Raw genomic sequence first — 27,702 nt, 5'->3', positions numbered from 1 at the left:
TGCGAAAAACAGCCAAAGCGGTACCGGCAGCTCCGAAACATTTTCGGTTTTTATTTCTGAAAATTCCAAAAAGTTTCCAGAATGATTCTGGCACCCTCCAAGAATTATCAGGCATGTGCCGAAACCATTTTGACTTAATGGTATACCCCGAAACAACTTTTTCGGTTTCACCGAAACTCATCCGGTGACCTCTCTCTGCGGTACGATTCCGCTGTCCGAAACTTTTTCGGTGATTTTCTCGCAGACTCCCTGTCTAGTATTCAGCAGATAGATGACCCTTAAGCGTGTGACCCTATAGGTTCGGTGAAGTATAGACATGACCCGGAACCCCTTCCGATCAATGATCAACACGGAGCCGTGGACACCCATATTGACCCCTATACCCACACGAATGAATATTCGAGTGAACCTCCAGTTGCAGTGAGCTATTCCTGTTGCTTCGCGATATGTTACAAATACCCGAGGTGAGACATGTTGGCATTCCCGTGGATCAACAACTTGTCCATTATGCTAGTTACCTCGTTACCGGTATTGTTCTCTTTTCTCGTTATCGTGTTCCGGCATCCCCGTGATCAAATCACAAAGTGTCTGGCCAGACGATGATGGACACCGTAATACCGAGTGGGCCCGAGTATATCTCTCCATCGTCGGAGGAGCAAATCCCAGTCTCGAGCTATCAAGTTACTTAACATACTTTCCCATGAACCCGTAAGCCGCCGTAATAGCCATCCAGTTACGGATGACGTTTAACAAACCCCAAAGTTTATGAAGCAAGCATGAAGAAACTCGATACTCTCATGGTCTAAGAAATTATGCAAACATTAACTATCTTTGTGTTATAAACCATTAACTGCCTTTGCCGAGTGTCCATGGCACTCGGCGTATAAGGCAATTCCAGTAGCGTAGGTACGCACCCGTCCCTCCCGTAGTCGTCGAATAGGATGAGGAGAAACTCGGGGTACGTGGCCGGGTGCGTGTTCATCACCACCTTCACGAAGCTCGTTGGCTCCTCTAAAAACCCGCCGCTTGTTCGTCCGATAGACGGATCCGGTGGCCCTTGGGCAAGAAGGAGTTGAAGCCGGCGATGAGGTTGGGGCTGTCCCTAAACAGCGTCGCCACCGTGGACACCACCAGCGACGCCGATCCTGCAGGCGGTCAAATGTTGGTCGGTCGATCCATGCGTGGAGCAAATTTATGCATTTATCGACACGGATGGGACGTACCTGCTCCCCTTGTAATCAACCATGACGCCGAGGAACTCGCTGTACCTCGCCGGATGGCGGTTCTCCACCATCTTCATGTACCTGACCGCGTCCTCCAATTCCAAAAACTACCCGTGGCGGTCCGCCGCCGCCATTGGAGCAGCTAACTAGCTTCTTACTATTGATTCTTCCCAGCTTGGACTACTGATCTATGTCTTTGATTCGATTATCACTGGGCTCGATGAGTTTTGTGGCATGGAAAAAAAAGGAACGCTAGGAATATATCTCGCTCAACGTAAGCCATAAGGGTGCGGCTGTGTGCCACTCACACCGAGTCCTACTCCTACCACGGGGAGCATGTAAGGGCATGGTTACCCCATGTGGTGACCTAGGGCCATGCCAAGTGGTGCTTCCAGTCGTCACCACATGCTGCCTGTTGGATGCTCACTTTGAATTTGTTTTCTGTACACGTTTATGGGATTAGATGGAGTTTTTCTGGATTTTGGTTGACACACAGATTTGCTTCCATGAGAAGTACAATTGTGCTTCTTAAAAAAATTATACAAAAAGCACATATTGGCTTCTTGTGGAAGCACAAATTTACTTCCGCGAGAAGCACAGCTATGCTTCTTGAAAAGGAAAATAAATCTGTGCTTCTATATATAAGAAGCACATATTTGCTTCTCACAGAGGAATAGAGTTGCTTCCGTGAGAATCACAGCCGTGCTTTTGAGAAAAAAATTGTGCTTCCATATGCTTCTAGTGAAAGCATATATTTGCTTCCGCGCGAAAAGAAAAACCACAACTTTGCTTCCGGCTCTGGTTATGTTTTTTATTTTTTGCCATTAGTTTTTTGGTTGCCTCTCAGTTTTTATTTTTTATCCTTTTTTGTATTATTATATTTCTCAGTTTTGTTGTTTATGGTTTATTTCATGAAAAAAAGGCCGTCGAACCTTTTAACATGAGATCTAGTTTCTAAAATCTCAACGCAAGAAATCCAGTAGTAAAAACAGTTTGGGATTTGGACGCACGATTCAGAAGATAAAACATTTTGAATAAATTATTCTATGAATAAAAGAAAATTCTCAGGTTTGACAAGTGACGCACATGAGCGCCCGAGAAGATGCTAAAGACTTTCACAAGGGGTTACTACTGATATCCCATACCACGCCTTTTTTTAGGATCTCCCGTATGACGCCTTACTTGTAGTGAATAGGTAAGAGCATCTACAACCGTAGTTGGCAAATCTGGTACATACTTCATCACATCCAAAAGATCATAGTTCGCCCCGGACAAGTTCTTAAACTTCTACAGCTAAAAACGATATAACCATTGAGGCGGAGGGGGCGGAATCACCACTTCCTCACCGGGTGTTTGCCTTTCTGGTCGCCCGCGCAGCTGTAGGCGTCTGCAGCTAGTGGAGGGTCTTGGTCGTCAGACGAGGTGGTGCAGTTGTCGCCGCCATCGAAGTCGGAGTCGGAGAGGACGATGAGCCCCTTCATCCGACGGACTGCCCTGTCCTGCTCCCGCTTCAGCCTTGCTGCCCGAGCCTTCTCCGCCGCTGCCTTCTTCGTCGCGCGATCCGACTGCTCAATAGCAAGCTGGAGCGCCTTGGCATTATTCCATCGGAGGCGGCGAGCGTCCGGCTCCGCCGTCATGAGGGAGCGGTGGTACAACCATGCGAGGAGACGCACTCCTTGTCGCCGTCTGGCTTCGTCACGTGGCGGCGGCGAGCGGACTGCTTCGCCGTGTCCCTCTCTCGTGCACGCTGCTTCTCGTGGCGCGCGACGCGTGCCTTCGACTTTGGAGTGCGTGTGCGGGCCGGAGGCGCGTGCACAAGCACCCAATGCTGGGCACGTGGAGGAAAGGCTGGCGGGGGAAGGAGACGGCGCGAGGCCGACGCAGACTGTGTTGTCCTTGCGTCGCTGCGTGCGAGCCGGGAGGGTCCAGCTCCAATGTCCGCGCTGCGCCGGCGCGAGAACTGCGGCGGCGCTCCAGATCCAGAGTGCCGCCGGTCTCCACCTTGGACCGCTCCAGCGCAATGCGGAGGGCCATATCCTCCTCGTAGTCGACCTTCGAGCCGAAGTCGCCATCGGAGCTGCTCATCGTGGTGGATGGGATCGGAACAGGAGATGGAGAAGAGTGAGAGAGGGACATAGTGAGCTAGGGTTTGAGCTCGCCGCCCGGATTGGGGTTTTTTCTGGGGTCAGTGGTAGGCCGGGCCTGTCAGGCGGACGCGCCCGGGTGTGCCCAGGTCGCCCCGTATCTGCCCTATATTTGGGCTGGATATGTGGGGTGTCGGTCAGCCCGGGCGTTTGTCCATGGTTGGAGAGGTCCTGCCTGGTTGATTTTTTTTACCGGTCAGTGACTGGACGGCCTGCCCGGGCGTTTGAGACGGATATAAGAGGCCCGGCTGTAGATGCTCTAATAGCTGGCGCAGTAACCACTGCCCTCATCATCGCCTGTGTTTTCTTATTTTTTTATTCACATTTATGTTGTTAGCCTATATATTCTTATCTTTTTATTACCAAAAGCACTTTACATAAAATTCAAATTGTTAATCTTGTATTTAGAAAATGTTAAACGAGTATAGACAAATGTACAATATAAATAAATGAAAAGTAGAAAATGTTAACCATGTGTACGGAAAATATAAATCATTTGTACGGAAAAAAATAAATAAGCAATAGCGAGGCGATAGCCGGCTATTTCAAATCGTTTTCGGACAATTTTACATGATTTCTACAGCCTATCATTTAGCGGCACACTGCACACACTGTTATAGCCGGGCTATAGATGTCTGTTTGAAACTCTTATTTAAAAATATATTCCTAATAGATATGAAAATGTACAATGCGTATGAAAAATGTAGACATCTGTTTAAAAAATAATGTAGACATCTGTTAAAAATATATTCCTAATAGATACAAAAATGTACAATACGTATGAAAAATGTAGACATCTATTAAAAATATACAATGTGTATGGAAAAACAAAGAAAATCAGTGAAAACCAGAGAAAGAATCAAAGGAAACCGAGGAAAAAGGAAACAGAAAGGTAAAGGAATAAAACCAAAGAAAAAGGGGAAAAAGAAAAAATACAATTGAAGAAACCAAGGAAAACCGTGCTACACTGTGATAAATACCGAAAGAGTAAATAACATTTATAAAAAGCCTCGCGTTGTGCTACAGTATTGGGCCTGCCCTACTGCACTCGCCCGTAGGCTATTCCTAATAGGAATCGGAATCGGTACGGGCGAGATATAGTCCTGACAAGCCCTATTCCAATATCGCGTGAAGGTGTTCTTCCCCTATAATTAACTACTAGGCTGGCCCGTGTTGCTGTTTTTTTTTTTGCTGCTCACCCCTATGTGTTCGTTCGGGTTTCATTCGCTCATTGTGGAGTTAGTTTTTCTTTCTTCTCTCTATCTAACTTGTAAGCGTCTCAGTTAAAATTTGTAAACACATCATAATTATGACGTAAGAGTTCAGTATGAGTGCACTATATGAGCTCAGTATGAGATTTAAAAACTAATTATGACATAATTATTAACACTTTATCCTGAAATATAGCTTTTTTAGCTGAAAGTTGTCTCACTGAGGATAGAAAAAAAGTAAGAGTAACTGAAAAGTTATGCAGGATCTGGAAACATCTAGTGTAAAATGTACTCCCTCCGTCTCATAATGTAAGACGTTTTTTGACACTAGTGTAGTGTTAAAAAGCGTCTTACATTTTGGGACGGAGGGGGTAGTAAACATGAGACATGTTTTCCTAGTGACTGCAGTACAATACAGAAAGGACCTACCTTGAAGAACAAACCCATGAATAATATAAGTACTGAAAATAGAACCTTAAATGTGTGCCAGGCTTGCCCACCAAGGAAAAGCACTTTCATAATCGGGTCACCAAGGATCACCACCACACGTTCAGGTCCAAAACCACATCAAGAACCTTCTAATATCTCTGAATGCAGCCAGAGTTTAAAATTATTTTGTAGTGAAAACTAATTACCAGCGTCGAGAACCTTTGCTATTTGAAATGCATAGGCCTTGCTCAAATCATAGTGAGAATCACCCACAATAAGGCCCTCACAAAATTAATTTACGACCAAATGAGCAGGGAGACTTTTCAATAGCGGACTTCCATTTATATGTCCAGAGCACATAGAAAGTGCTAAAACCAACTCAAATTAAGAACTATGTCTGCCCAGGTAAAATTTCAGAAATTTGAATGTTGATAGAATTCTCAAGTTAAATGCCAAAAAAAAATTCTATTACCAAGGAAGATAGAGGAAGAATACGGTGTCCCTCGTAACAGAACCTATCAGCAAACTTCAACTGTCTGATAAGGATTCACAACAAAGATAACAAAACCACAAAGACCTCTTAATGAAGGAAATTATTATAGATCATTTTTGTGCAGGCAAATGTTCAAGAGCTCAAAAAACATAACAATATTACGACTCAAAATCTCATAGAAATGAAATGTTAGGACTCAAGCATAAAAAATTTAAAATGAAAGATGCACACCTGGCATAAAATTCACAAACCTCTGCTTTGAAGGCAACATATTCTACCAACTACCTGTGTAGAAGAGATAAAACGGTTTGACATGAGGAGGGAAACTTTCTATGAAAACAATCACAGGGAAGCTTCGGTAATAATTGACTGAAAAATAACATTTGCATAAACAACATGAGGGAGAGGAGCTTATCCTTCACTACATATATATAGATTACCTTGATTCACCTCACATGGAGCCTGCTTGGATTTTTATGAAACACCGTTGTCAGACATGACACATAGAAGATCATGAGAAACAACGTGAGAGAGAGAGAGGGGTAGTTAAGTTTGGAAATGGTAATAGGATAAATCAAGAATCAGTGTCCAAAATAAATGTAGATGAACCGCAACAGCACCAATCATTTTAGGCAAGTCTGTATCCAATCAGGAGCCATATTTAACACAACAATCAACAAGAACAAGAAAGAAGCCGTGCCTCTTGGAAATGAAGAAAAACACGTTTTTTTCTTCTTCCGTGGGAGGCATGGTTTTGCTTATGCGAGAGGCACAGATTTGTTTCCGCGAGAATCACGGCCGCGCCTCTCAGAAAAGTTAAAAAAAAACTTTTTCTCCTTACATGGGAGGCACGGTGTTGCTTCCGTGAGACGCACGGATTTGATTCCGCGAGAGGCACGGCCGTACCTCTCAGAAACAGAAAAAAGACGCCCTTCTTTTTTGTCCTTCTGCGAGAAGTATGGTTTTGCTTCTGCAAGAGGCACGGCCATGCTTACCGGAAATGGCTTTCGGAAAGAGGAAAAAATGTGCTCCCGGTATGGCTTTTTCATCCGTTTTTTATGAAAAAAAGTTCATCAAAATCTATCAACATGGGATGTAGTTTTGAGGACATCGCTGCGAGGAGTCCAAAGATGAAGCGGTTCGAGATGTGGACGCACGGTTTAAAAGATAAGACGTTTTGAATAAACGGATGTACGAAAAAAAGGAAAACTCTCAGGTTCCGACAGGTACCCGCGCATGATGAACATATTACAATGGATGATAAAACAATTAAATGTGATGAACATTTTCTCGAAACGATAAATAATGAACATTTTTATAAACACACTGAGAAAATGTTTTACAAGTACGTTTTGGCATTTTATAATATGCGATGATCCCTTTTTAAAATATATTATATACTTTTTATATACATGCATGTTGAAATTATTTTAATACACCATGAAAAATAATGTAAAACTGAAAGGAAAGAGAATGAAAAGAAGCAATTAAAGCCAAAATAGATAAGGCAAGAGGACGATCATTAAAAGGAAAATACAATAAAAACATGAATAGAAAAGCAAAAGGGAAGGAAAATATAAAACAACAAATAAAATGATAAATGGTAAAAGGAATGGAAATGAACATTGAAAAAAGGAAAAACTGAAAAAAGAAGAAGACAAATGGAAAAGGAAGAAAATATGAAAAAGAAAAACGACGTAGATGCCGAAAAACGATAAAAAGGCCGAACGTAGAAACCGGTCCACGCAGATACGGTGTGCCCCTGGGAAAACCAAGAAATCCGGAACAAATAACAACCCCAACTGGCCCTATTTAAACCGGAAAAAATATTCGCATATGATGGGCCGGACTAGGCGGAACCTCTCTGCAGGCGAATGAACTCAAGAAAATGAAATATGATTGAGAAACACTCCCTATCATACGTCTGGTAGGAAGCAAACATCAGACTAGTCGCCCGGCGTTGATCCTTGCAATATCGACGGCCTACATCACGCTAAAAGAACTCGGTCCGAAATCACCCGGAGGATGCATGCTAATCTAACTGTGTCATAACTCCCGTCTCCATCTTTAACCCCAAAATATTGCACCTCACCGACGAGAGATCCATCCTGCTGCACCGCCCACTCCCTCCTCTACCCCCAATGCATCCACCACACACCATGGATCTTGCAAACCTGCTTCCTACGGACTGCATCATGGATCTTGTAAACCTCCTCGGCTCCCTCTGATCTACCTGTCGAAGTTGCTAAGGTTTGGATCCCCATACACTGTGACCGACGGTCCAACCCCCAACCCTCCCGGTCATCCCTCCTGATTCGCCGTGGTCGCATGGTCTATGAAACTCTGATGAATACAAGTTACGTCAATGACATCAGCAAATTCATTCAGTAAACCCAAATCACGCTAAAACTCACCACCTTATATCTCAAATCAACCACGAACGAGAGGAGGTGACTCCAAAATCATGCATTTATATTAAACACTTTTACCTGCCAATAAATTTCAACCGTAATTTGAATAGATACAAAAGGAATAATATAATTTTCATCACTATCTATATTTGTTGTATGAAACAATATCATTGAGCAAATGAGTAGGTATATTAGAACTAAACAAAGTTTATTATTATAAATAGTACATTTCTATCATTGATAAAACTAGGATAAATCTGTGCATGAAATTGTGTTCTTTTTGTTGAAATTTTAGTCTGAGGTATATTATAGAATTGACTTGACTTATATTTCAGCAAAGCATAAAAAATGTAAAAAAATCGCACTTCTATGTATTAAATTGTGTTATGTGTGTTTGTGCACAACAAATATAAATATCTTGATAATGGATTCTACTTTCATGAGTCGAACAAATATCCTAGTATTGGTTCGTAAAATAGAATTGTCAAATAGTTCTAGGGTATATGAGGTGTCAACATGTTGTGTATTCTAATAGACTCCTCTCGTCCTTGCTATTTGAAACTGACTTGTAGTTCGTGATGTTTACATACGAAACAAATTATAATCATGTTTACTTCTACTTCTACTATCAAGGTTTAAAATAGACCAAGATTAGAGAGTTTGGTGTCCTAATTTCGGGGTTTGAAATTTCAGGGCTTTCGTCTACAAGTTCAAGACTTGTATTTGACTTTTTCCTTGTTTATAACGACCTGTCAGGTTCTAACTTAGCTTATTCTCGTACATCTTATATGTACTAGAAGGTGGGCTGCTCCTCCTCCTAGACAGGCACAATTTGTCCTATGTAGTTTTTTCTCATGTTCTTATAGGTCATACGTTGCCACATTTTCCTGCCTATGTTTAATTACAACTATCTTCTATTGATGTGGCAGTTAGCAGTAGGATGTGTTGGGGAATGCAGTAATTTCAAAAAACATTCTACGCACACGCAAGATCATGGTGATGCATAGCAACGAGCGGGAGAGTGTTGTCCATGTATCCTCGTAGACCGTAAGCGGAAGCGTTTTATCAACGCGGTTGATGTAGTCGTACGTCTTCACGATCCGACCGATCCAAGTACCGAACGCACGACACCTCCGAGTTCAGCACACGTTCAGCTCGATGACGTCCCACGAACTCACGATCCAGCAGAGTGTCGAGGGAGAGCTTCGTCAGCACGACGGCGTGGTGACGGTGATGATGAAGTTACCGACGCAGGGTTTCGCCTAAGCACTACGACGATATGACCGAGGTGTGTAACTGTGGAGGGGGGCACCGCACACGGCTAAGACCAATCTTGGAGTGCCTTTGGGGTGCCCCCTGCCCACGTATATAAAGGAGGGAGGAGGAGGAGGCCGACCCTAGAGGGGGCGCGCCAAGTGTGTGGAGTCCCAAGTCCTAGTAGGATTCCCCTTTTCCTTTCCGAAGTAGGAGAGAAGAAAGAGGGAAAGAGAGAGGGAGTAGGAAAGGGCAAGGGGGGCGCCGCCCCCTTTCCCCTAGTCCAATTCGGACCCATGGGGGGCGCGCGCCTCCTTCCCTTTGGCTTGCCTCCTCTATTCCCGTATGGCCCAATAAGGCCCAATACATCTCCCGGCGAATTCCCGTAACTCTCCAGTACTCCGAAAAATACCTGAATCACTCGGAACCTTTCCGATGTCCGAATATAGCCTTCCAATATATCGATCTTTACATCTCGACCATTTTGAGACTCCTCGTCATGTCCATGATCTCATCCAGGACTCCGAACTATCTTCGGTCATCAAATCACATAACTCTTTAATACAAATCGTCATCAAACGTTAAGCGTGCGGACCCTACGGGTTCGAGAACTATGTAGACATGACCGAGACACATCTCGAGTCAATAACCAATAGCGGGACCTGGATGCTCATATTGGCTCCCACATATTCTACGAAGATCTTTATCGGTCAAACCGCATAACAACATACGTTGTTCCCTTTGTCATCGGTATGTTACTTGCCCGAGATTCGATCGTCGGTATCTCAATACCTAGTTCAATCTCGTTACCAGCAAGTCTCTTTACTTGTTCCGTAATACATCATCCCGTAACTAACTCATTAGTCACATTGCTTGCAAGGCTTATAGTGATATGCATTACCGAGAGGGCCCAGAGATACCTCTCCGACAGTCGGAGTGACAAATCCTAATCTTGATCTATGCCAACTCAACAAGTACCATCGGAGACACCCTGTAGAGCACCTTTATAATCACCCAGTTACGTTGTGACGTTTGGTAGCACACAAAGTGTTCCTCCGGTATTCGGGAGTTGCATAATCTCATAGTCATAGGAACATGTATAAGTCATGAAGAAAGCAATAGCAATATACTAAACGATCAAGTGCTAAGCTAACGGAATGAGTCAAGTCAATCACATCATTCTCTAATGATGTGATCCTATTAATCAAATGACAACTCATGTCTATGGCTAGGAAACTTAACCATCTTTGATTCAACGAGCTAGTCAAGTAGAGGCATACTAGTGACACTCTATTTGTCTATGTATTCACACATGTACTAAGTTTCCGGTTAATACAATTCTAGCATGAATAATAAACATTTATCATGAAATAAGGAAATAAATAATAACTTATTATTGCCTCTAGGGAATATTTCCTTCGGTCTCCCACTTGCACTAGAGTCAATAATCTAGTTCACATCGCCATGTGATTTAACACCAATAGTTCACATCACCATGCGATTAACACCCATAGTTCACATCGTCATGTGACCAACACCCAAAGGGTTTACTAGAGTCAATAATCTGGTTCACATCGCTATGTGATTAACACCCAAAGAGTACTAAGGTGTGATCATGTTTTGCTTGTGAGAGAAGTTCGGTCAACGGGTCTGCCACATTCAGATCCGTATGTATTTTGCAAATTTCTATGTCTACAATGCTCTGCACGGAGCTACTCTAGCTAATTGCTCCCACTTTCAATATGTATCCAGACTGAGACTCAGAGTCACCTGAATCGGTGTAAAAGCTTGCATCGACGTAACTCTTTACGACGAACTCTTTATCACCTCCATAACCGAGAAATATTTCCTTAGTCCTCTAAGGATAATTTTGACCAATGTCCGGTGATCTACTCCTAGATCACTATTGTACTCCCTTGCCAAACTCAGGGCAGGGTATGCAATAGGTCTGGTACATAGCATGTCATACTTTATAGAACCTATGGCTGAGGCATAGGGAATGACTTTCATTCTCTCTCTATCTTCTGCCGTGGTCGGGCTTTGAGTCTTACTCAACTTCACACCTTGCAACACAGGTAAGAACTCCTTTGATTGTTCTATTTTGAACTACTTCAAAAACTTGTCAAGGTATGTACTAATTGAAAAAACTTATCAAGCGTCTTGATCTATCTCTATATATCTTGATGCCTAATATGTAAGCAGCTTCACCGAGGTCTTTCTTTGAAAAAACTCCTTTCAAACACTCCTTTATGCTTTCCAGAAAATTCTACATCATTTCCGATTAGCAATATGTCATTCACATATACTTATCAGAAAGGCTCTAGTGCTCCCACTCACTTTCTTGTAAATACAGGCTTCACCGCAAGTCTGTCTAAAACTATATGCTTTGATCAACTCATCAAAGCGTATATTCCAACTCCGAGATGCTTGCACCAGTCCATAGATGGATCGCTGGAGCTTTGCACACTTTGTTAGTACCTTTAGGATCGACAAAACCTTCTGGTTGCACCACATACAACTCTTCTTTAAGAAATCCATTAAGGAATGCAGGTTTGACATCCATTTGCCAAATTTCATAAAATGCGGCAATTGCTAACATGATTCGGACAGACTTTTAAGCATCGATACAAGTGAGAAAATCTCATCGTAGTCAACACCTTGAACTTGTCGAAAACATTTTGCGACAATTCGAGCTTTGTAGATAGTAACACAACTATCAGCGTCCGTCTTCCTCTTGAAGATCCATTTGTTCTCTATTGCTTTGCCGATCATCGGGCAAGTCAACCAAAGTCCATACTTTGTTTTCATACATGGATCCCATCTCAGATTTCATGGCCTTAAACCATTTTGCGAAATCTGGGCTCATCATCGCTTCCTCATAGTTCGTAGGTTCGTCATGGTCAAGTAACATGACCTCCAGAACAGTATTACCGTACCACTGTGGTGCGGACCGTACTCTGGTTGACCTACGAGGTTCTGTAGTAACTTGAGCTGAAGTTTTATGATCATCATCATTAATCTTCCTCACTAATTGGTGTAGGCATCACTGGAACTGATTTCTGTGATGAACTATTTTTCAATTTGGGAGAAGGTACAATTAACTCATTGAGTTCTACTTTCCTCCCACTCACTTCTTTCGAGAGAAACTCCTTCTCTAGAAAGGATCCATCCTTAGCAAAAAAGATCTTGCCTTCGGATCTGTGATAGAAAGTGTACCCAACATATTCTTTTGGGTATCCTATGAAGACGCACTTCTCCGATTTAGGTTTGAGCTTATCAGGTTGAAACTTTTTCACATAAGCATTGCAACCTCAAACTTTAAGAAACGACATCTTAGGTTTCTTGCCAAACCATAGTTCATACGGTGTCATCTCAACGGATTTAGACGGTACCCTATTTAACGTGAATGTAGCTGTCTCTAGTGCATAACTCCAAAATGATAGTGGTAAATCGGTAAGAGACATTATAGATTGCACTATATCCAATAAAGTATGGTTATGACGTTCGGACACACCATTATGCTGTGGTGTTCCAGGTGGCATGAGTTTGTGAAACTATTCCACATTGTTTTAATTGAAGGCCAAACTCCTTTATATACGTGTGACGATCAGAAGTGCACCACCAGAACTGCCGCCCACCAACATGTGCCACCACGGTCACCAAACCATCAACGCCGTCTCTCTGAGCCACCGACACGAGACCTGGGGGAGGGACGAAGAGCCAGCGGGCTCGGGGGCATCCGCCACTCAGCCGACGGGTGGGGACTACCACCACCGCTGCTGCGGAGCCGACCGGACGGGACGACAGGAGCTTACCAGGCCCGCACAGGCCCGGCCGGACCTCGAAGAATCCGGACAACCCCTGCCGCCACGCTGCAGCACATCGGCCGACAAGGCCGCCACCGCCCGCAACCCCCGACGCCGCGCCATCTCCACCAGGGAGCCGCGCCGAGGCGCGCCGGAGCGCCGGCCCGCCCCAACCCAAATGAGGCCTAGATCTGGGCGGAGCAGAAGCCGGAGGCCAGCCGCACCACCACACGCCCCGCGGCCAACGGACGCGCCGCCGCATCAGGAACGCCTGCGACCCGCGGGAACGCCGCCGAGTCGCACCATCGGAGGCCGAGGAGTACCGCCGCCGGCCACCGACGCCCGAGCAGGGATGACCGCACGCGGGGATAGGTAGACCCGCCGCCGCCGACACCACGCGGGCAAGGCCCGGCGGCGCACGCTGGCGGCGGCGGGAGGAGGGAGGAGCGGCGAGGGGGGGGGGAGGGCGCTGGGAGGAGCCGGAAGGGGCCCCCGGTCGCCTCGCTCGGGGAGGCGACGCAGGGGGTACGAGGGAGGGGGAAGGGGGGAGGGGAGGGCCTGGGGCGAGGGGGAGGGCTAGCGGCGGCGCGGGCGGAACCCTAGGGAGGGGGATTCGCTCGGCGTAGCACTCTATTAATTGCTAATAGGTGTATTGGACAGAGCACGCCTTCACCACGACCATGGGGAACGACCCGAGAGGAGGCATCGCAGTGGAAGCGCAAATACTCGCTGTGGTGGCACGAAACAACAGCAAGTCGAGTTGCATCTTTTCTCGATCTGGTGCCAGAAGTGGGGAAAGAAGAGCGCTGGGAGGAGGGAGGCCCTCCTCGGTGCTGCCCCGCGGCGCCGTACGGAGCCGCTTGATGCGTCCCTCTCCTCTGTGCGTCCTACCCAGGCAGGAAAGGTGAGATCCATCAGACCATCATCCTTCGTCGTTGGGTTGGATCTCCCCTTTTCTCGTGTGCTTTTGGTGGAGTGGATGAGTGACAGGAAGGATAAACTACACGTGAGATCTATCTTCCATCAGACTGCAGGTGAATTTGGCCACGGTGCTTCAGAATCGATCGACAATGGACAGTGGATCATACGAGGGGATTAATAGCTGAAGAAACTACCGGAGAATGAAGAGACGGAGAAGGAGATTAATAGCTGAGCAAACTACTGGAGAATGAAGAGATGGAGAAGGAACAGACAGAAATAATAATATAGTGGGGAGCTAAAAGAACAGGCCTTTATTACGGATAGAAAACTTGGTCTCCATTATCGATTAATTCACGCCCGAGGAGGTGGGCGTGCTATGGGGAATGCATGAGTGTGACGTGGCTGCATCGTTGATGTGTACATGTTGCATGTCAATATAGAATGACGTGGCACATCGCTGATGTGGACAGTGTGCATGGTGAGAGAATAGGAAGTAGTGGGGAGCAACTTCTTAAGAATGGTAGATAAGAAGGGGGGAAAAGAAACTACCTCAATGCTTGTCATTAACAGTTTCTTTAACCTAAATCTGCGATGCAATGATAAACAAATGCTACACTATGCATATTCTGAAAGCAGAAGAATTTGATCCGCCGGGGGATCTAGTTTGCAATACTAGCTCCTCTTCTTCTCGGAGAGCATGTTCTTGAACCATAACGCTGAGTCCTTTGGGTACCTCTTCAGAGTCTTGTAGTCCACATAGACAATACCGAAACGGGCGGTGTAGCCGAGTCTCCACTCGAAGTTGTCAAGCAGAGACCAAGCAAAGTACCCGATCACCCGGGCGCCATCGTCTATCGCCTTCTTGAGCTCGGTTATGTAGTCTCTGTAGTACCGGATTCTTACTGTGTCGCGCACACCATCAGCGATGCTGATGTTGCCAGGTTGGTCCATCCCTGTCACATCATAACATTGATCATTCATGTCTATATGAGAACGACAAGTAGTAATTTGTTTAACCGGAAGAAACAATTGTTATTTGAGATGTTGAGTACCGTTTTCAGCAAGGATCATTATAGGATTTCCATATCTTTCTTTAACATAGGTCACAGCCTTGTTGATTCCCCATGGTACAATGTAAAGCCAGTAGGAGTTTGCCTGCATAAACTCAACCAGCTTACAGTTACAATGTTCCACAGAAAACCTGCACTTATCCATCTACAAGGTACAGAGAGTAATCTAGAGCTGCACTTACATGAGCTCCAATAAGCACGCCATTTCGTTTAACTGCAAAGACACATACACATCACAGGGTCTGAGAATGTGAATTATCTGCCATAGCAGAAGGAGTTGGCATGAAGGAGACAGATCTTACAGACAAATTCAACATGCCAATCATCCTGGTAACTGACAGGCGTGAGGTTCCAAGTCCCATTGTCCTTCATGTAGAAAGAAGTGTATTGGTTGATACCAACATAGTCAATGGATCCTTTTACCATCCTGGACTCATCATCACTGAAGCGTGGCAACCGATCCTTGACAATCTCGAGCATCGTGAATGGGTAGTGACCATGGATGATGGGGTCAAGGAACCTGCAAGGCCATTCATAGAGTTTCAGTCTGCTTTCCTCCAAACAAAGTTGGTGACAGTAGGTTGGTCTGACATGTGTTGCAATCTAAACTTGTGAAGTACTCCCTCCGTCCGAAATTACTCGTCGCAAAAATGGATCAAAATGGATGTATCTAAAACTAAAATACATCTAGATACATCCATTTCTCCGACATGTATTTCCGGACGGAGGGAGTAAAATTTTATCCTGAGGTAAATTGGTTCAGGGTTTACCATCCAAGGTGGAAGTCCCTTGCCCTCTGCGCTGCAGCTTGATCAGCATTGCTGTTGCTCAAAGGTTCGTACCACACAAAATCCAAGAGAATTCCAATCCTCCCCTTTTGGTGATGCTATTAAATAGAACAGAATGATTGAATAGAACACAGTTAACATTCACATTTAGGCATTGACATTGAATATGTGATTCTTCAAGTGAGAAATGACTTGAAGGTAATCTTCAGTCAGTCTTACCTGATACTTGTCACGGTATCGCCGCACCGCCGCAGCATGTGAAAGTATGAGATGGTGTGCGGCAAGGTACGGCTCTGTCGTGGAGTCACCTCCTGCAGAGCACTGAGAACACCTCCCCGGTGCATGGAGGCCAATGTCATACCCCAGAGCAGCGACGCACCTCGGCTCATTGAAGGTAAACCAATTCTTCACCCTGTCTCCGAACACCTTGAAACAGAAATCGGCATAGTCTGCAAACGCGCCCCTTCCGTAAAAACAGAAATAGTTTGGTGTATCAAAGACACATACTTAAATTCAACTTTGAAATGTGGAAATAATCACTATATGAAATGCTTACACTATGTTTGGGCTTAGCCAGCCAAGGTACCGCTGATGGAGTGCCAGTGGGAGGTCATAGTGATAGAGGTTTGCATATGGAGTGATTCCTAATCCACCATTATAAGGGTTAAATAAACTAGAAATCTGGACCCTGGCCCTAAATCAGAGCTTCTTGCATGCCTAGCTAGCTAGGTGTAGCAGTTCACCTTTTCTAAAAAAGCTAGCTAGGTGTAGCAGTTCCAGTTACCTTGCTGAAGCATGTAATCTATGAGCCTGTTGTAGTAATCCACTCCTTCCCAGTTCACCTTCCCAGTTCCATCTAGAATTGAATTTTATACACAACTACACATACATCAAAAACTCTTTTGAAAAATTTGAAACTGCTGCAGCTGGAGGAGTGATCAGGCCACATATATACCTGGGAAAATCCTCGACCAAGATATGGAAAACCGGTACGCATCGAATCCCATGTTCTTCATTATGTCCACATCCTCCTACACCTCATAATTAATATACACCTCTGTGAAGCATCAGGAGAGGACAGAGCAATCAGGATGACTAATCATTGAGTGCACACACCTTGTACCTATGGTACTCATCGACGGCCACATCGGCGGTGCCGTTGCCGGGAATCGTCCCTGTCCTCCCAACAACAACACCCGCTTAGATCCAAGATGCAGATATATGTACAGCTATGCATGTAGCAGTAGCACCACTACAACTTGTTCAATGGAGCTAGGAGAAAAAAACAAGATGAACCAAATCGATAGAAATGTTTTTACCTGGTATCTTGATGAAGGCGTCCCAGATGCTTGGCCCTCGCCCTCCCTGCTCCGCCATCCCTTCCACCTGGTACGCCGAAGTGGCCGTCCCGAACACGAACCCCTCCGGGAAGCCCTGCCGGCTCAGCCCGCCGGCGTCGTGGATCTCGGGGTTGAGCCAGTGGTATTGCGCAGAAGGCAGCAGCACATGAGCAGCTGGCGCTAGTATCAGCAGCACAAGAGCAGCTGCCGCTAGTATCAGCAGCAGCGCCGCCGGGTGCTTCATCGTGTGCGTGAGCGAGGAAGGGAGTGAGGCCGGGGGTCAAGCCTTGGTCTGCGTGAGCAAATGTGTGTTTGTGTGCGACTCATTAAACTAAGTAACTAGGGAACAAACAAGTTTGGACTTTGAAAGATAAAATATGTGCGCGCGCGTACCCAGGCCGGGGCAGCCGCATCGCATGTGCGATGGAACGGGATCTGTTGTTGCCGCTCTCTCTCACGCCGGACTGGAGGTAGACGAAGCACTTTTTCTGGCGACAAACGCCTGGCCAACTAACCCTTGCTATTCTTTAGCTCTCTCTTATGCTTTGTTTTTGCTTGGGCCAAAATTTAGTATGCCGAGGTCTTTCGGAATCACACTGATTGGAGAGATATCCCGCGGAGCGTCACCTCAGTGGCGACAGGTCAGTAAGATATGCCCGAATCCTTGAATTAAGGAGGTTGATTGATGAGATTTTGTCGTCCCTTCCATTGGATTGAGGGAGTTGTTGGATGTGCTTAGTATTTGTTTTCCCATGATACGTGGGAAAATAAATAATCGCATGTGGAGGGTCGCTAGATGAGATTTTTCTCCCGTTCGAGGGGTGCAGGTAGTTTGCATTTGATGGACGTGTTTTCTTCTTTCTTCTCAAATCCAAATTTTGAACAGAAATGTATTTTAAACTGAGTGTCTAGATCGCAAACAATTAATTGTTGTGTCCTTCGCGTCCATGGCTTCGAAACTAATGAATACTTGAAAAGGTAATATCAGTGGCAGCCATAGAACTTGCATCCAATGTTCAGTTTGATGCTAAAACTTGCAAAATACGTCATTGTAGTAACATAACTTGCCTATGCGTGCATATACGGTCACTTTTTCCGTATCCAGCTGTATCTCGTGCTCCGTGGAATGTTAGCATGAATGCGGCCCACATGTCAGTGGCCCGGAGTGGTAAGACCTTGGGTGAGCCACGCATTGTCTTTTTCTATAAAAAGCAACCTCGGCTTTTATTTAATTATACACCTACCAGCACATGGTTCGTGAGAAACAAGAATTAAAAATAGCACAAAGGGAATGGCGTTATTGCGAGGGCTAGGGTAAGCGATAAGGAGGGAGACTCGTAGTGCAGAAGGCGTCGTCTCCCATTAGAAAATACTCTCTTTGTAAAGAAATGTAAGATTGTTTACACCACTAAAGTAGTATTCTAAACGACCTTACATTTCTTTACAGACAAAGGTAGTAGCTTGTTATGATGAGCGCGAGTGAGGATACATTTTTACAATATTAACAACATTCACCGATAATTGCATTGATTTAGGTTGGAATAAATGTGATAACATGTATCAAAATCGAGCATACCCTACTAGTTAAATTTAGTATTGTAGATGTTGATGCTTTCTCAACAGATTTTACCGTAATATGCAAAGCTCGAAGTTTGAAAAATATATACACTCGCTCTACGTTGCTGGAGTATAATAGTATACCAATAATGAGAGATATTATCCATCGTGGATCTCATCGTCGTCGTGGTCATCTAGGCTCACTTCTCTCACGAAACGAGCGGCAAGCTCATGCTCATCCAGCCCGCCGATGACCTTGATCTTGTGCTCTCTCGGCAATATGGCGTTGAAGCCGGCGATGAGGTCAGGCCTATCTCGGAACAGCGCTCCCACCCTCGACGCCACCTCCGCGATGCCGACCCTGCCACGAATCCAAGCCATGCATCAAGCCACAGCTCATAATATTAGTTGGTTAACCACTTTTTAACCACCACACCATGAATGAACTATATATATGTATGGATCACTAGGTACGTACCCGTCCCTCCCGTATTCGTCGAATATGATGCGGAGAAACTCGCGGTATGTGGCCGGGTGCGTGTTCATCACCGCCTTCACGAAGGACGTCGGCTTCTCTAAACCCGCCGCTTGTTCGTCCGATAGACGGATCCGGTGGCGCTTGGGCAAGAAGGCGTTGAAGCTGACGATGAGGTTGGGGCTGTCCCGGAACAGCGCTGACACCGTCGATGCCACCTCCGCGACGCCGATCCTGCACTCAGTCATACATACGTTGGTCGGTTGATCCATGCATGCATTGAGCGAATTTATTCGTTGATCGACATGGATATAGGGCATACCTGCCTCTCTTGTAATCAACCATGACGCCGAGGAATTCGCTGTAGCTCGCCGGATGGCGGTTCTCCACAATCTTCATGTACCTCACCGCGTCCTCCAATTCCAAAAACTGCCCGTGGCTGTCCGCCGCGGCCATTGGAGCAGCTAACTAGCTTGATCGACGTAGCTGAAGTATAGCAGTAGGACTTTCAGCACAAATATTAAAACCAGCCTGAAAATTAGCTACGCGGACACGGACACCAAGAGCACAGGCAAGCACTGTTGGCGCGAATAAGCCATGCCCAACGGTGGTGACCGGCGAGACGGCGTCCAGGTCGTGAGGATGAGCGGGCGTGCTCACCATCGGGAGACCGAAGGGCCAGGGAGGCTCCGTGAACTATGTTTCTGTTAGCTAGCTAGTAGGTCGTTTGCATGGATAAGTTAGTTGGTCGCATGAGTTGTGCAGCCACTGGCCATGCATGTCCTGCTGGAGAGATTCTAGGAGATGGAGTTAGTGCGTGCGTGGTGACTTAGGGGGTGTTTGGTTCAGGGACTTTTTAGTCCCAGAGACTAGAAAAAATCCTTAAAAAGTCCCTAGGAACCAAACGGGAGGCACTTTTTCTACAGGGACTAGAAAAAGACTCTACTAGAGAGTCTTTTTTGATTAGTCCCCGGGACTAGAAAAAGTCCTAAGACTTCTGAACCAAACACCCCTTTAGTTAGCGGGTGAGCCGGCTGTGTACGTGCTAGTGGTGGCCGGGTCTTGGCTGTGCGTGTGTGCAGTCGGGTATAAAAAGGCCCCCTGATGTACTGTTTGCGGTGCGCTGGTATGAGCCGAGCCCAGGAGCCAGAGATGAGGCAGTCTCCGCCTGGACCGTGGTATGCACCCGGTCGGCTGTGAGAGAGCTCCTCTGGGTAGGCTGCGGTGTATTCCCACGTCCGGGTACGTGCCTAGTAAAGTGATGCCGTTCGTGCAGCCGAGGCGCCGTTCGTGCGGCGCAGGCGTTTGTGCGTCGAAAAAATTATGTGCTCCATCTGCCACCTTTATTTGTGCGAGTGAGAGAAAGAAAACAGCAACAACAAGCACGTACGTACGAGTCGTCCTATTCCTCGCCTAGCATACGCGCAGGTTGCTTCCAGTAGACCGGCCTATCGATTTCACTGAGCTTGATCAGTTTAGGGGCGTGAGTACCTTTCAAACATCAATCGCATCTTTTCAGGTTGTGATAAGTGACGCGTGTCGTTTGTGGCAACCTGGAAGTTTTTCTTTTCTCGTAGATCCGTTTATTTGAACTGTTTTATCTCTTAAATCGTGCATCCAATTCTTGAATCATTTTCATCATTGGATTCCTCGCGTCGAGATCTTCAAAACTAGATCTCACGTTGATAGGTTTTTTGACGAACTTTTTTTTTCACGAAAAGAACCGAATAAAAAACCAAACCAGGAGCATTTTTTCCTTTTCGAAAGCCGTTTCCGAGAGGCACGACCATGCCTCTCGCGGAAGCAACTCTATGCCCCTCATGGAAGCAAAACCGTGTCTCTCACGCGAAGCAAAGTCATGCCTCTCGTGGAAGGAAAAAAATGTGTTTTTTTCATTTTCGAGAGGCACGGCCGTGCCTCTAATGAAAGCAAATACATGCCTTTCGTGGAAGCAAAACCGTGCCTCTCACGGAAAAAAAAAGAGAAAAACACACTTTTTCTTGTTTTCGAGAGGCAAAAACCGTGCCTCTCGCGGAAGAAAAAGAATGCAGGTTTTCATTTCCGAGAGGCACGGCCGTGCCTCTTGTAGAAGCAAAAAATTGTGTTTTTTGCGCAAAACAAATTTAATCTTTTCGAAAAGCTAAGAAAGACTGGTGGCAACCTAAAAGCCGAAAACGTGTGCGAAAAAATTAATAACAAATCGGAGAAAGCGCCCAGAGCGCGACACGTGGCGGCGGCTGAGAGCGCGCCATTGGCTCTCTCTCAGCCCACCCCAAGTGATCCTTGGGGAGGCTCTGGCTCCCGAACGAGCGCTTCACAATTAGTTGCTCCCGTTTAGATAGCAACTAATCAGCGAATACTCCTTGGGGAGCCCCCACAAGGGTCATTTACAGTGAATTAGAAGCGCGTAAGTTGGAGCGCTCTCAGCCGCCATCACGTGTCGCGTGCTGGGCGCTCCCTCCGGATTTTGGTTCTTTCTGTACGTGTTTAGGGCTTTTAAATGAATTTTTCCGCTTGTTCGGTTTTCCCTGGTTTTCTTAGGTTTTGCACAACCAAATTTGAAAAAACAATTTCACGGAAAATGAGTTTTTTCCCATTCGGCGACTGTAACGGATTTACTTATGGTGGAGGCACATATTTACTTCCTTGAGAGGCTCTACTTCTCGTGGAGAAACAGATTTATTTCCGTGAACTGTGCCTCTTAAAAACGGGAAAAACATATTTTATTTTCTTCAGCGAGAGGCACAGATTTACTTCTCGTGAAGACACGGATTTGCTTCCACGAGAGACACGACTATGCCTCTTAGAAAAGAAAATATTTTTTCTTTCACTAGAGGCACATATTTACTTCTTGTGGAGGCATGGATTTACTTCTATGAGAGGTACAGTTATGCCTCTCGAAAAGGAAAAAAATTTGCGCGAGATGCACAGATTTGCTTCTCCTGGAGCACAAATTTTCTTCTGCAAGAAGCACAGCCGTGTCTCTTCGGAAAGGGAAAAAAACATGCCTGCGGTTCTTTTTTGTCCTTTTTTAATAAAAAAAGTTCATTGAAACCTATCAATATCGGATCTAGTTTTGAAGATCTCGACACGAGAAATCGAAAGGTGAAAATAGTTCAAGATTAGGATGCACGGTTTAAGAAATAAAATATTTTAAATAAATGAATCTACAAAGAAAAAGGAAAACACCAGGTTGCAAAAGTAATGCACATGCAATGTGCCATTTGTTTTAACCTGAGAAGGTGACAGTGACCTATCCTTAGTGATTTCGGTTTTATTGTGTGGTTGGGATAATACGATCGTGCGACTATGTCTGGCTAGTAGTACGGTGCAGCCTCACGTCAAGCATCGCCTAGAATGGGCCGACGCAACATGTACCGTAGGCTCTCTTTTTTTCTCGTTCATTTTTTCCACATTTTTATTTTTTATATACATTTTCTTATATTTTCAGATATTATATTTATTATAAAAATCACTTCACTTACATAATTAAAAAATTGTTAATCGAGCATTTGAAAAATGTTAAATGTGTGTAAAAAATATATCCAACATATAGAAAAATTTATAATCTGCATGTAAAAAAATAGAAATAAAAATACATATATGAAAAAAGTTCATCATGCGTGTAAAAATGTTAAATCTGGATAATAAATGTTCCTGGTGTACACAAAAAAAATATAATGTGTATGCAAAAAGGTAGATATTAAAACATATGTATGAAAATATAGCAATCATGTATTTAAAACATGTTTAAAATGTCTTAAAAATTGTTTTGAATGTATATGAAAAATATTGACAGCATCCAAAAAATGTTTGTGACTTTTTAATAAACTTCACACGTTTCAAAAAATGTATATGACATTGTATAAAAAAATATTTGTCATGTATTTGGAAATATTAAATGTATATCAAATAAATGCTGCAGATGTATACGAAAAATGTACAATAATTAAGAAAAATGTAAACATCAAACAAGTATTTGAAAAAATTTGTAATCATCGTTAATTGTGTATAGAAAATATTCTTGATGTATACGAAACACGTAGACATAAAAAAACATTACTTTAAAAAATATGAATTGTGTATTTCAGAAATGTTAAGATGCGTAAAAAAGTGTTTCACATGTAGATGAAGAATATACATAGAGAACCAAGAAAGGATACAAACAACATATCAAAAAGAGCCCAATGCAAACCAAAGAAAACCCGATGAAATAGAAACAGAATCTAAGAAAACCGAAGAAAATCAATGTAACTCGAAGAAAGAAGCAAAGAAAAGAAAGAAAAAGGAAAAATCAGTGAAAACTGAAAAAAAACAAAGAAAATCTTTCAAAACAAAGAAAACATAAGTTATAATGAAGAGAAAAAAACATAGAAACTAGTGAAAGAGCCAAATGAACCAAAGAAAAGAACAAAAGAAAGCGAAAAAGAGAAGAAAAAAAGAGAGAAAACTAGAGCACAGCGAATGTGCAACGTGTGAACCACAGCAGATTCTTAAAATCCATAAAAAAATTAAATAGTCTCTAATTATTAAAAATTATCAATTATGATATATATATTAGAATGTTTTTCCTCTTTAGAAATTTGTTTTTATGTATTAGTGTTGACATTATTTTCTACATCAAGCAATTTTTCTACATTAATTTTCCACATTAGTTTTTATAAAGACAAATCATGTTTTTCCTCTTTTACGAGCTGCTATTTATTCAAATTTTAATTACATATGTTAAATGCGTAAAAATACGATTAATGTATTGAATATGTCAAACATACGGGTTTTGACATGTAACATGTGATGGTGGTTGCTTACTATAAAAAATTTATATGGCAAACGATGAAGCAACAGTCATTATATCTTCAAACTTGACTAATTCCCTCTCAAAACCACGGTTCTTCCTTGGAGATGATTCGGCTTACAAGTAGTGTACGTCACAAGTTATGTGAAAACTTTTCAATATTTTACCACAATCTCTAGGTATTACTCCCTCCGTTTCTTTTTAGCCTACATATAAGATTTGGTCAAAGTCAAACTTTGTCAACTTTGACTATGTTTATAGAAAAAATATCAAGATTCACAATATGAAATCAATATTGTTAGATGCATCATGAAGTTAATTTTCATACCATATAGCTTTAGTATTATAGATGTTGATATTTTTCCAACAAAGTAGGTCAAATTTTATAAAGTTTGACTTTGACCAAATCTTATATGCAGATTAAAAAGAAACGGAGGGTGTATGTAATGACGTTGTGCTAGGTTTCATGTTTTTCCACATTGTTTGCATTTTCTAGAATTAAAAACAATAAAGCTCCATGTTCAGGGTCGAATCATGGCACCCTGCTGTTTGGAATTTTCAGGTCCGAATCATGTACATGCTATGGTGTATGTTTAGTGCATAAAAAGTTTCAAATTTAAGTGACGAAGCAACCAACACTGCACAAAACTAAAAAAAATTTACTCATTACAATAGTGGGCTCGCTACAGTACTCAGAAACAGGCTGGCCCAATCGCGTTGGCCCTATGTGTTTGGACGACATTTGGCGGCAGTGAGCCAAAAATAGGAGGTCCCATGCTTTTAGTTAACAAGTGTTGCAGTAAACATGAAATAGGAAATCGCAACTTTTAGCTTTCTTCACAAGTATACCTCGATCTAGCTTTTTATTTCTTTTAGTAAAATGTCCAGTACAAGATTATTTTAGATAAAAAAATCTTTTACTAGGTTATTTTGAAACTCCTATAACTTTATTTCCACGATCCAGGAAGTTGCAAAGTAACTCCTACAGTTGAGAATTAGAATGAAATTTGTTGGAGACATATTCTTTCTAGTATGAATTTTTGTAAAACAAAAAATTGTCAAGACTTCAGTAAAGAGACTGCGGTTGTACTGAAGTAGTGATACAACCACTCGTTCACTTCCATGACCATGATTACCAATAAAGATTTCTTAGAGCAACTTCAATGGGGCGACCCATTTCGTCCGCGGCCGTCTGTTTGGGTCGGCGCGGATAAAAACCGGCCCAACGCGCCGACTCAAACGGACGCGTGTCCGCTTTCGTCCGCCTGCCGACCCATTCCCAGCCCATTTTTTAGCCTGATTTGCGTCGGCGCGGACACAAGACGAACGCGCGCTCGCCCTCTTTCCTCATCGTGCCCGCTGGTCGGTGGCACATTGAATTCATGCCCTCGCCCGCCTGCTACGTCGCCGACGCCGCCGGCCATTTTTTCAGATAAAAATGGATACATAGATAGTTCTAGCGTACACAGATAAAAGAAAAAGACCACTACTCGTCGCTTTCTGATTCCGACTCGGTAATGTCCTCCTCCGACGTCTGAATGTAGGCGTCAGCAAGCTGCTCGTCTTCAAAGTCCCAACCCGACGTCTCTCATAGCTTCAGTTTCAATTGAGCTGCCTGCTTCCGCGAACGCTTGTCCTCCCGATAGGCGGCTCACTCCCTCCTCCTCGCGTCCCTCTCCAACCTCATTTGCTTGTAGAACTAGCGCTCGTCGACGATGTCCTGCGGGAAGCCTCCGCGCCACACCACCAAGGCTTCCACGTCCTTCTCCGCGATGGCGAGGCGACGCTGCCGCCTCCGGTGGACACGACGATCCTTGTCGGTGAAAAGCCGCGGGAGAGGCGCCAGATCCTGCGCCCGCTGGCTCGACACGTTGGGAAAATTCATATCCCGACGAGGCCTCAGGAGGCGCCACGCCGCCGCGTCGCGTGCGCAGGCCGCTTCCTCTGCGGTGTCGAAGGTGCCGAGGATGAGACGTTTCTCGCGAAACCAGATCTCGGAGGAGAAGGCGCCGGAGCGGCGCTCGTGGACTCCGCGAAAATCCGAAGCGCCCAGGCGGCGGATCGACATGGTGGCGCAGAGGCGGCGAGAGTGGGCGGCGGACAGAGTGTGGAGGGAGCGCCTTCTTTATAACGAGCGCCGGCCGCGGCGCGTGCGAACCTTTCCCGCGCACTGGGGCGCCAAAACCAGCGCACTAGGCCGCTTTCCCCCGCGCGCGCGAACCTTTCCCGTGCGCTGGAGCGCCAAAACCAGGGCGACGGCATGATCTAATACGCGCGCGGTCATGAAATGAATCGGCCCGTTGGACGCACTGCCGACCCAAAACTAAAAAAGGGCGGACGGTGGGCGGGCGGCCGACCCAAACGGATAAAAAAGACAAAAACGCTGTCCGTTTGGGTCGACCCAATGGAGTTGCTCTTATAGCCTCTGGAGTCGCCATCCAAAAATTTGGGAAGTCCTGAGCAATGATCGTACTTGGTCCGACATGAACCCCTAGAAAGTGCAGAGGGAATATTTTGATACAGATGGAGTGTTTGTTATCCATGGTTGAATTCAAACATCACCCTTTAAGGGCATGTCCAAGGCAGATCCGCAAATCTTCCGTCTCCGTCCGGACCGCGCTGTCCAGACTGCGGAAGCCATCCAACATGGGCCTGTATTGGTCCGCGGTATGGTCCAGACGCCATTTCTCCCGTAAACTAGAGACAAAAGTGGAGGAGAATTGCCGGAGTCCGGAACGCTCCCAAGCCCGCTTCTGACTGCCCTGGCCCACAAAAAACCCCTCGCCTCCCGCGCGCATCTCGCCCGGCACCAGTTGCCCGCATTCATGCCGCTCCGCATTGAAGGCGGCGCAGGGTGGACGCGACCTCTCACTGCCTCCGTAATTCAAGCGGCTCACCGGCCGAGGGCGGCGTCCGCTACACGCCCAACTGAACACGCCTCCTTGCCGGATTCATACGCCTCATTAACACCACGTGGAAGCCGAGAAACCTACTCCGGCCACATGTCCGTTCATGAGCGGGCCGGCATTAAACGCAACGCCGGCCGAGCTCATATTTAAACGAGGCCAGACGCCGTGCAAGAACCACACCCCTCTATCGTTCCCCCATCTCCTCCTTCACCACTCTGCCGATGGCTTCTAAAGAGCAGTTCTCCGGCTCACAAGCCGGCTGGGTGGAACGCCGAGCCCGCCGGATACGGGCGAGGCAGCTCGCTGCTCCAGCTCCTGCGCCTAACGCGACGAAGCAAGTTGCCTCCCCAAGCCGCCGGGCGGTACAAAAACTCGCCGCTCCAGGCCGACTCGATGAGGAGCACGACGACACGGGCATCACTGCGTCCAGTGCCTGCAACCGCGCCATTCGTCGTCAACGCGCACGTAGCCGCGCCATGCACGCAGAGAAAGAAGTCGGCTTCGCGGATGCAGACGAGGTGGCGGCCCGCACGTCCGCGCCCACCGCCAGCATCGAGGAGAAGTAGAACACGGGAGGCCGCCTACGCTGGGGTCCCAGGAAGGGCGCCGCCGGTTACCCGGCCGGTTCTCCTTTATCTCAGACCATCCTGGGCACCCGCCCGAGCTCCATAGAAGCACCCTCCCCCTTCGGCTGAAGAACCCTCTTTACCGCTCCTATGAGCGGCGCAGCCAGACATAGGGAACATACCCGGGAAGAACATGCCTCCCGCGCTCCCGGCAATCCGGGCTGCCGGACATGGGGAAGACAAGCCGCGACCGGTCGTAGACTAGTGTAGTGTATCCGTGTCGTGGAAGTGGAGCTACGGTGATCATACG

General features: G+C 45.4%; 3 protein-coding genes across 3 annotated transcripts; all 3 read right to left on the bottom strand.

The window, feature by feature from the left end:
- Nucleotides 1-14,417: 14,417 nt before the first annotated feature.
- On the bottom strand, nucleotides 14,418-17,380 carry LOC109768845 (beta-glucosidase 26). The gene is made up of 11 exons (XM_020327590.4): nucleotides 17,070-17,380; nucleotides 16,867-16,925; nucleotides 16,706-16,781; nucleotides 16,535-16,606; nucleotides 16,307-16,394; nucleotides 15,970-16,213; nucleotides 15,733-15,848; nucleotides 15,265-15,482; nucleotides 15,145-15,176; nucleotides 14,945-15,047; nucleotides 14,418-14,845 (listed from the first exon to the last, which is right to left on the bottom strand). The coding sequence occupies exons 1-11, from the start codon at nucleotides 17,332-17,334 to the stop codon at nucleotides 14,565-14,567; spliced, it is 1,554 nt and encodes a 517-aa protein (XP_020183179.1). The 5' UTR covers nucleotides 17,335-17,380; the 3' UTR covers nucleotides 14,418-14,564.
- A 1,426-nt stretch (nucleotides 17,381-18,806) lies between these two features.
- Nucleotides 18,807-19,578, bottom strand: LOC109768822 (paired amphipathic helix protein Sin3-like 4). The gene is made up of 3 exons (XM_020327551.1): nucleotides 19,445-19,578; nucleotides 19,126-19,356; nucleotides 18,807-19,008 (listed from the first exon to the last, which is right to left on the bottom strand). Exons 1-3 carry the CDS (start codon nucleotides 19,576-19,578, stop codon nucleotides 18,807-18,809), a joined length of 567 nt encoding a protein of 188 aa, XP_020183140.1.
- A 6,038-nt stretch (nucleotides 19,579-25,616) lies between these two features.
- On the bottom strand, nucleotides 25,617-25,985 carry LOC109768831 (ethylene-responsive transcription factor ERF098-like). The gene has a single exon (XM_020327562.1). It carries the CDS (start codon nucleotides 25,983-25,985, stop codon nucleotides 25,617-25,619), a length of 369 nt encoding a protein of 122 aa, XP_020183151.1.
- Nucleotides 25,986-27,702: the final 1,717 nt, after the last annotated feature.

Source organism: Aegilops tauschii, chromosome 3 (genome assembly GCF_002575655.3).
Source record: "Aegilops tauschii subsp. strangulata cultivar AL8/78 chromosome 3, Aet v6.0, whole genome shotgun sequence".
Taxonomy (NCBI): Eukaryota; Viridiplantae; Streptophyta; class Magnoliopsida; order Poales; family Poaceae; genus Aegilops; species Aegilops tauschii.
Note: the sequence above shows the minus strand (reverse complement) of the source record. Positions and strands in the feature narration are given on the sequence as shown.

Coding starts and splice junctions, on each gene's coding strand:
- LOC109768845 (XM_020327590.4), bottom strand. CDS start 17,334: ATGAAGCACCCGGCGGCGCTGCTGCTGATACTAGCGGCAGCTGCTCTT. Junction 15,483..15,732: donor AGGGACTTCCACCTTGGATG/GTAAACCCTGAA, acceptor ATGGCCTTGCAG/GTTCCTTGACCCCATCATCC. Junction 14,846..14,944: donor AATGATCCTTGCTGAAAACG/GTACTCAACATC, acceptor ATGATGTGACAG/GGATGGACCAACCTGGCAAC.
- LOC109768831 (XM_020327562.1), bottom strand. CDS start 25,985: ATGTCGATCCGCCGCCTGGGCGCTTCGGATTTTCGCGGAGTCCACGAG.
- LOC109768822 (XM_020327551.1), bottom strand. CDS start 19,578: ATGGCCGCGGCGGACAGCCACGGGCAGTTTTTGGAATTGGAGGACGCG. Junction 19,357..19,444: donor GTTGATTACAAGAGAGGCAG/GTATGCCCTATA, acceptor GACTGAGTGCAG/GATCGGCGTCGCGGAGGTGG. Junction 19,009..19,125: donor GACGAATACGGGAGGGACGG/GTACGTACCTAG, acceptor GATTCGTGGCAG/GGTCGGCATCGCGGAGGTGG.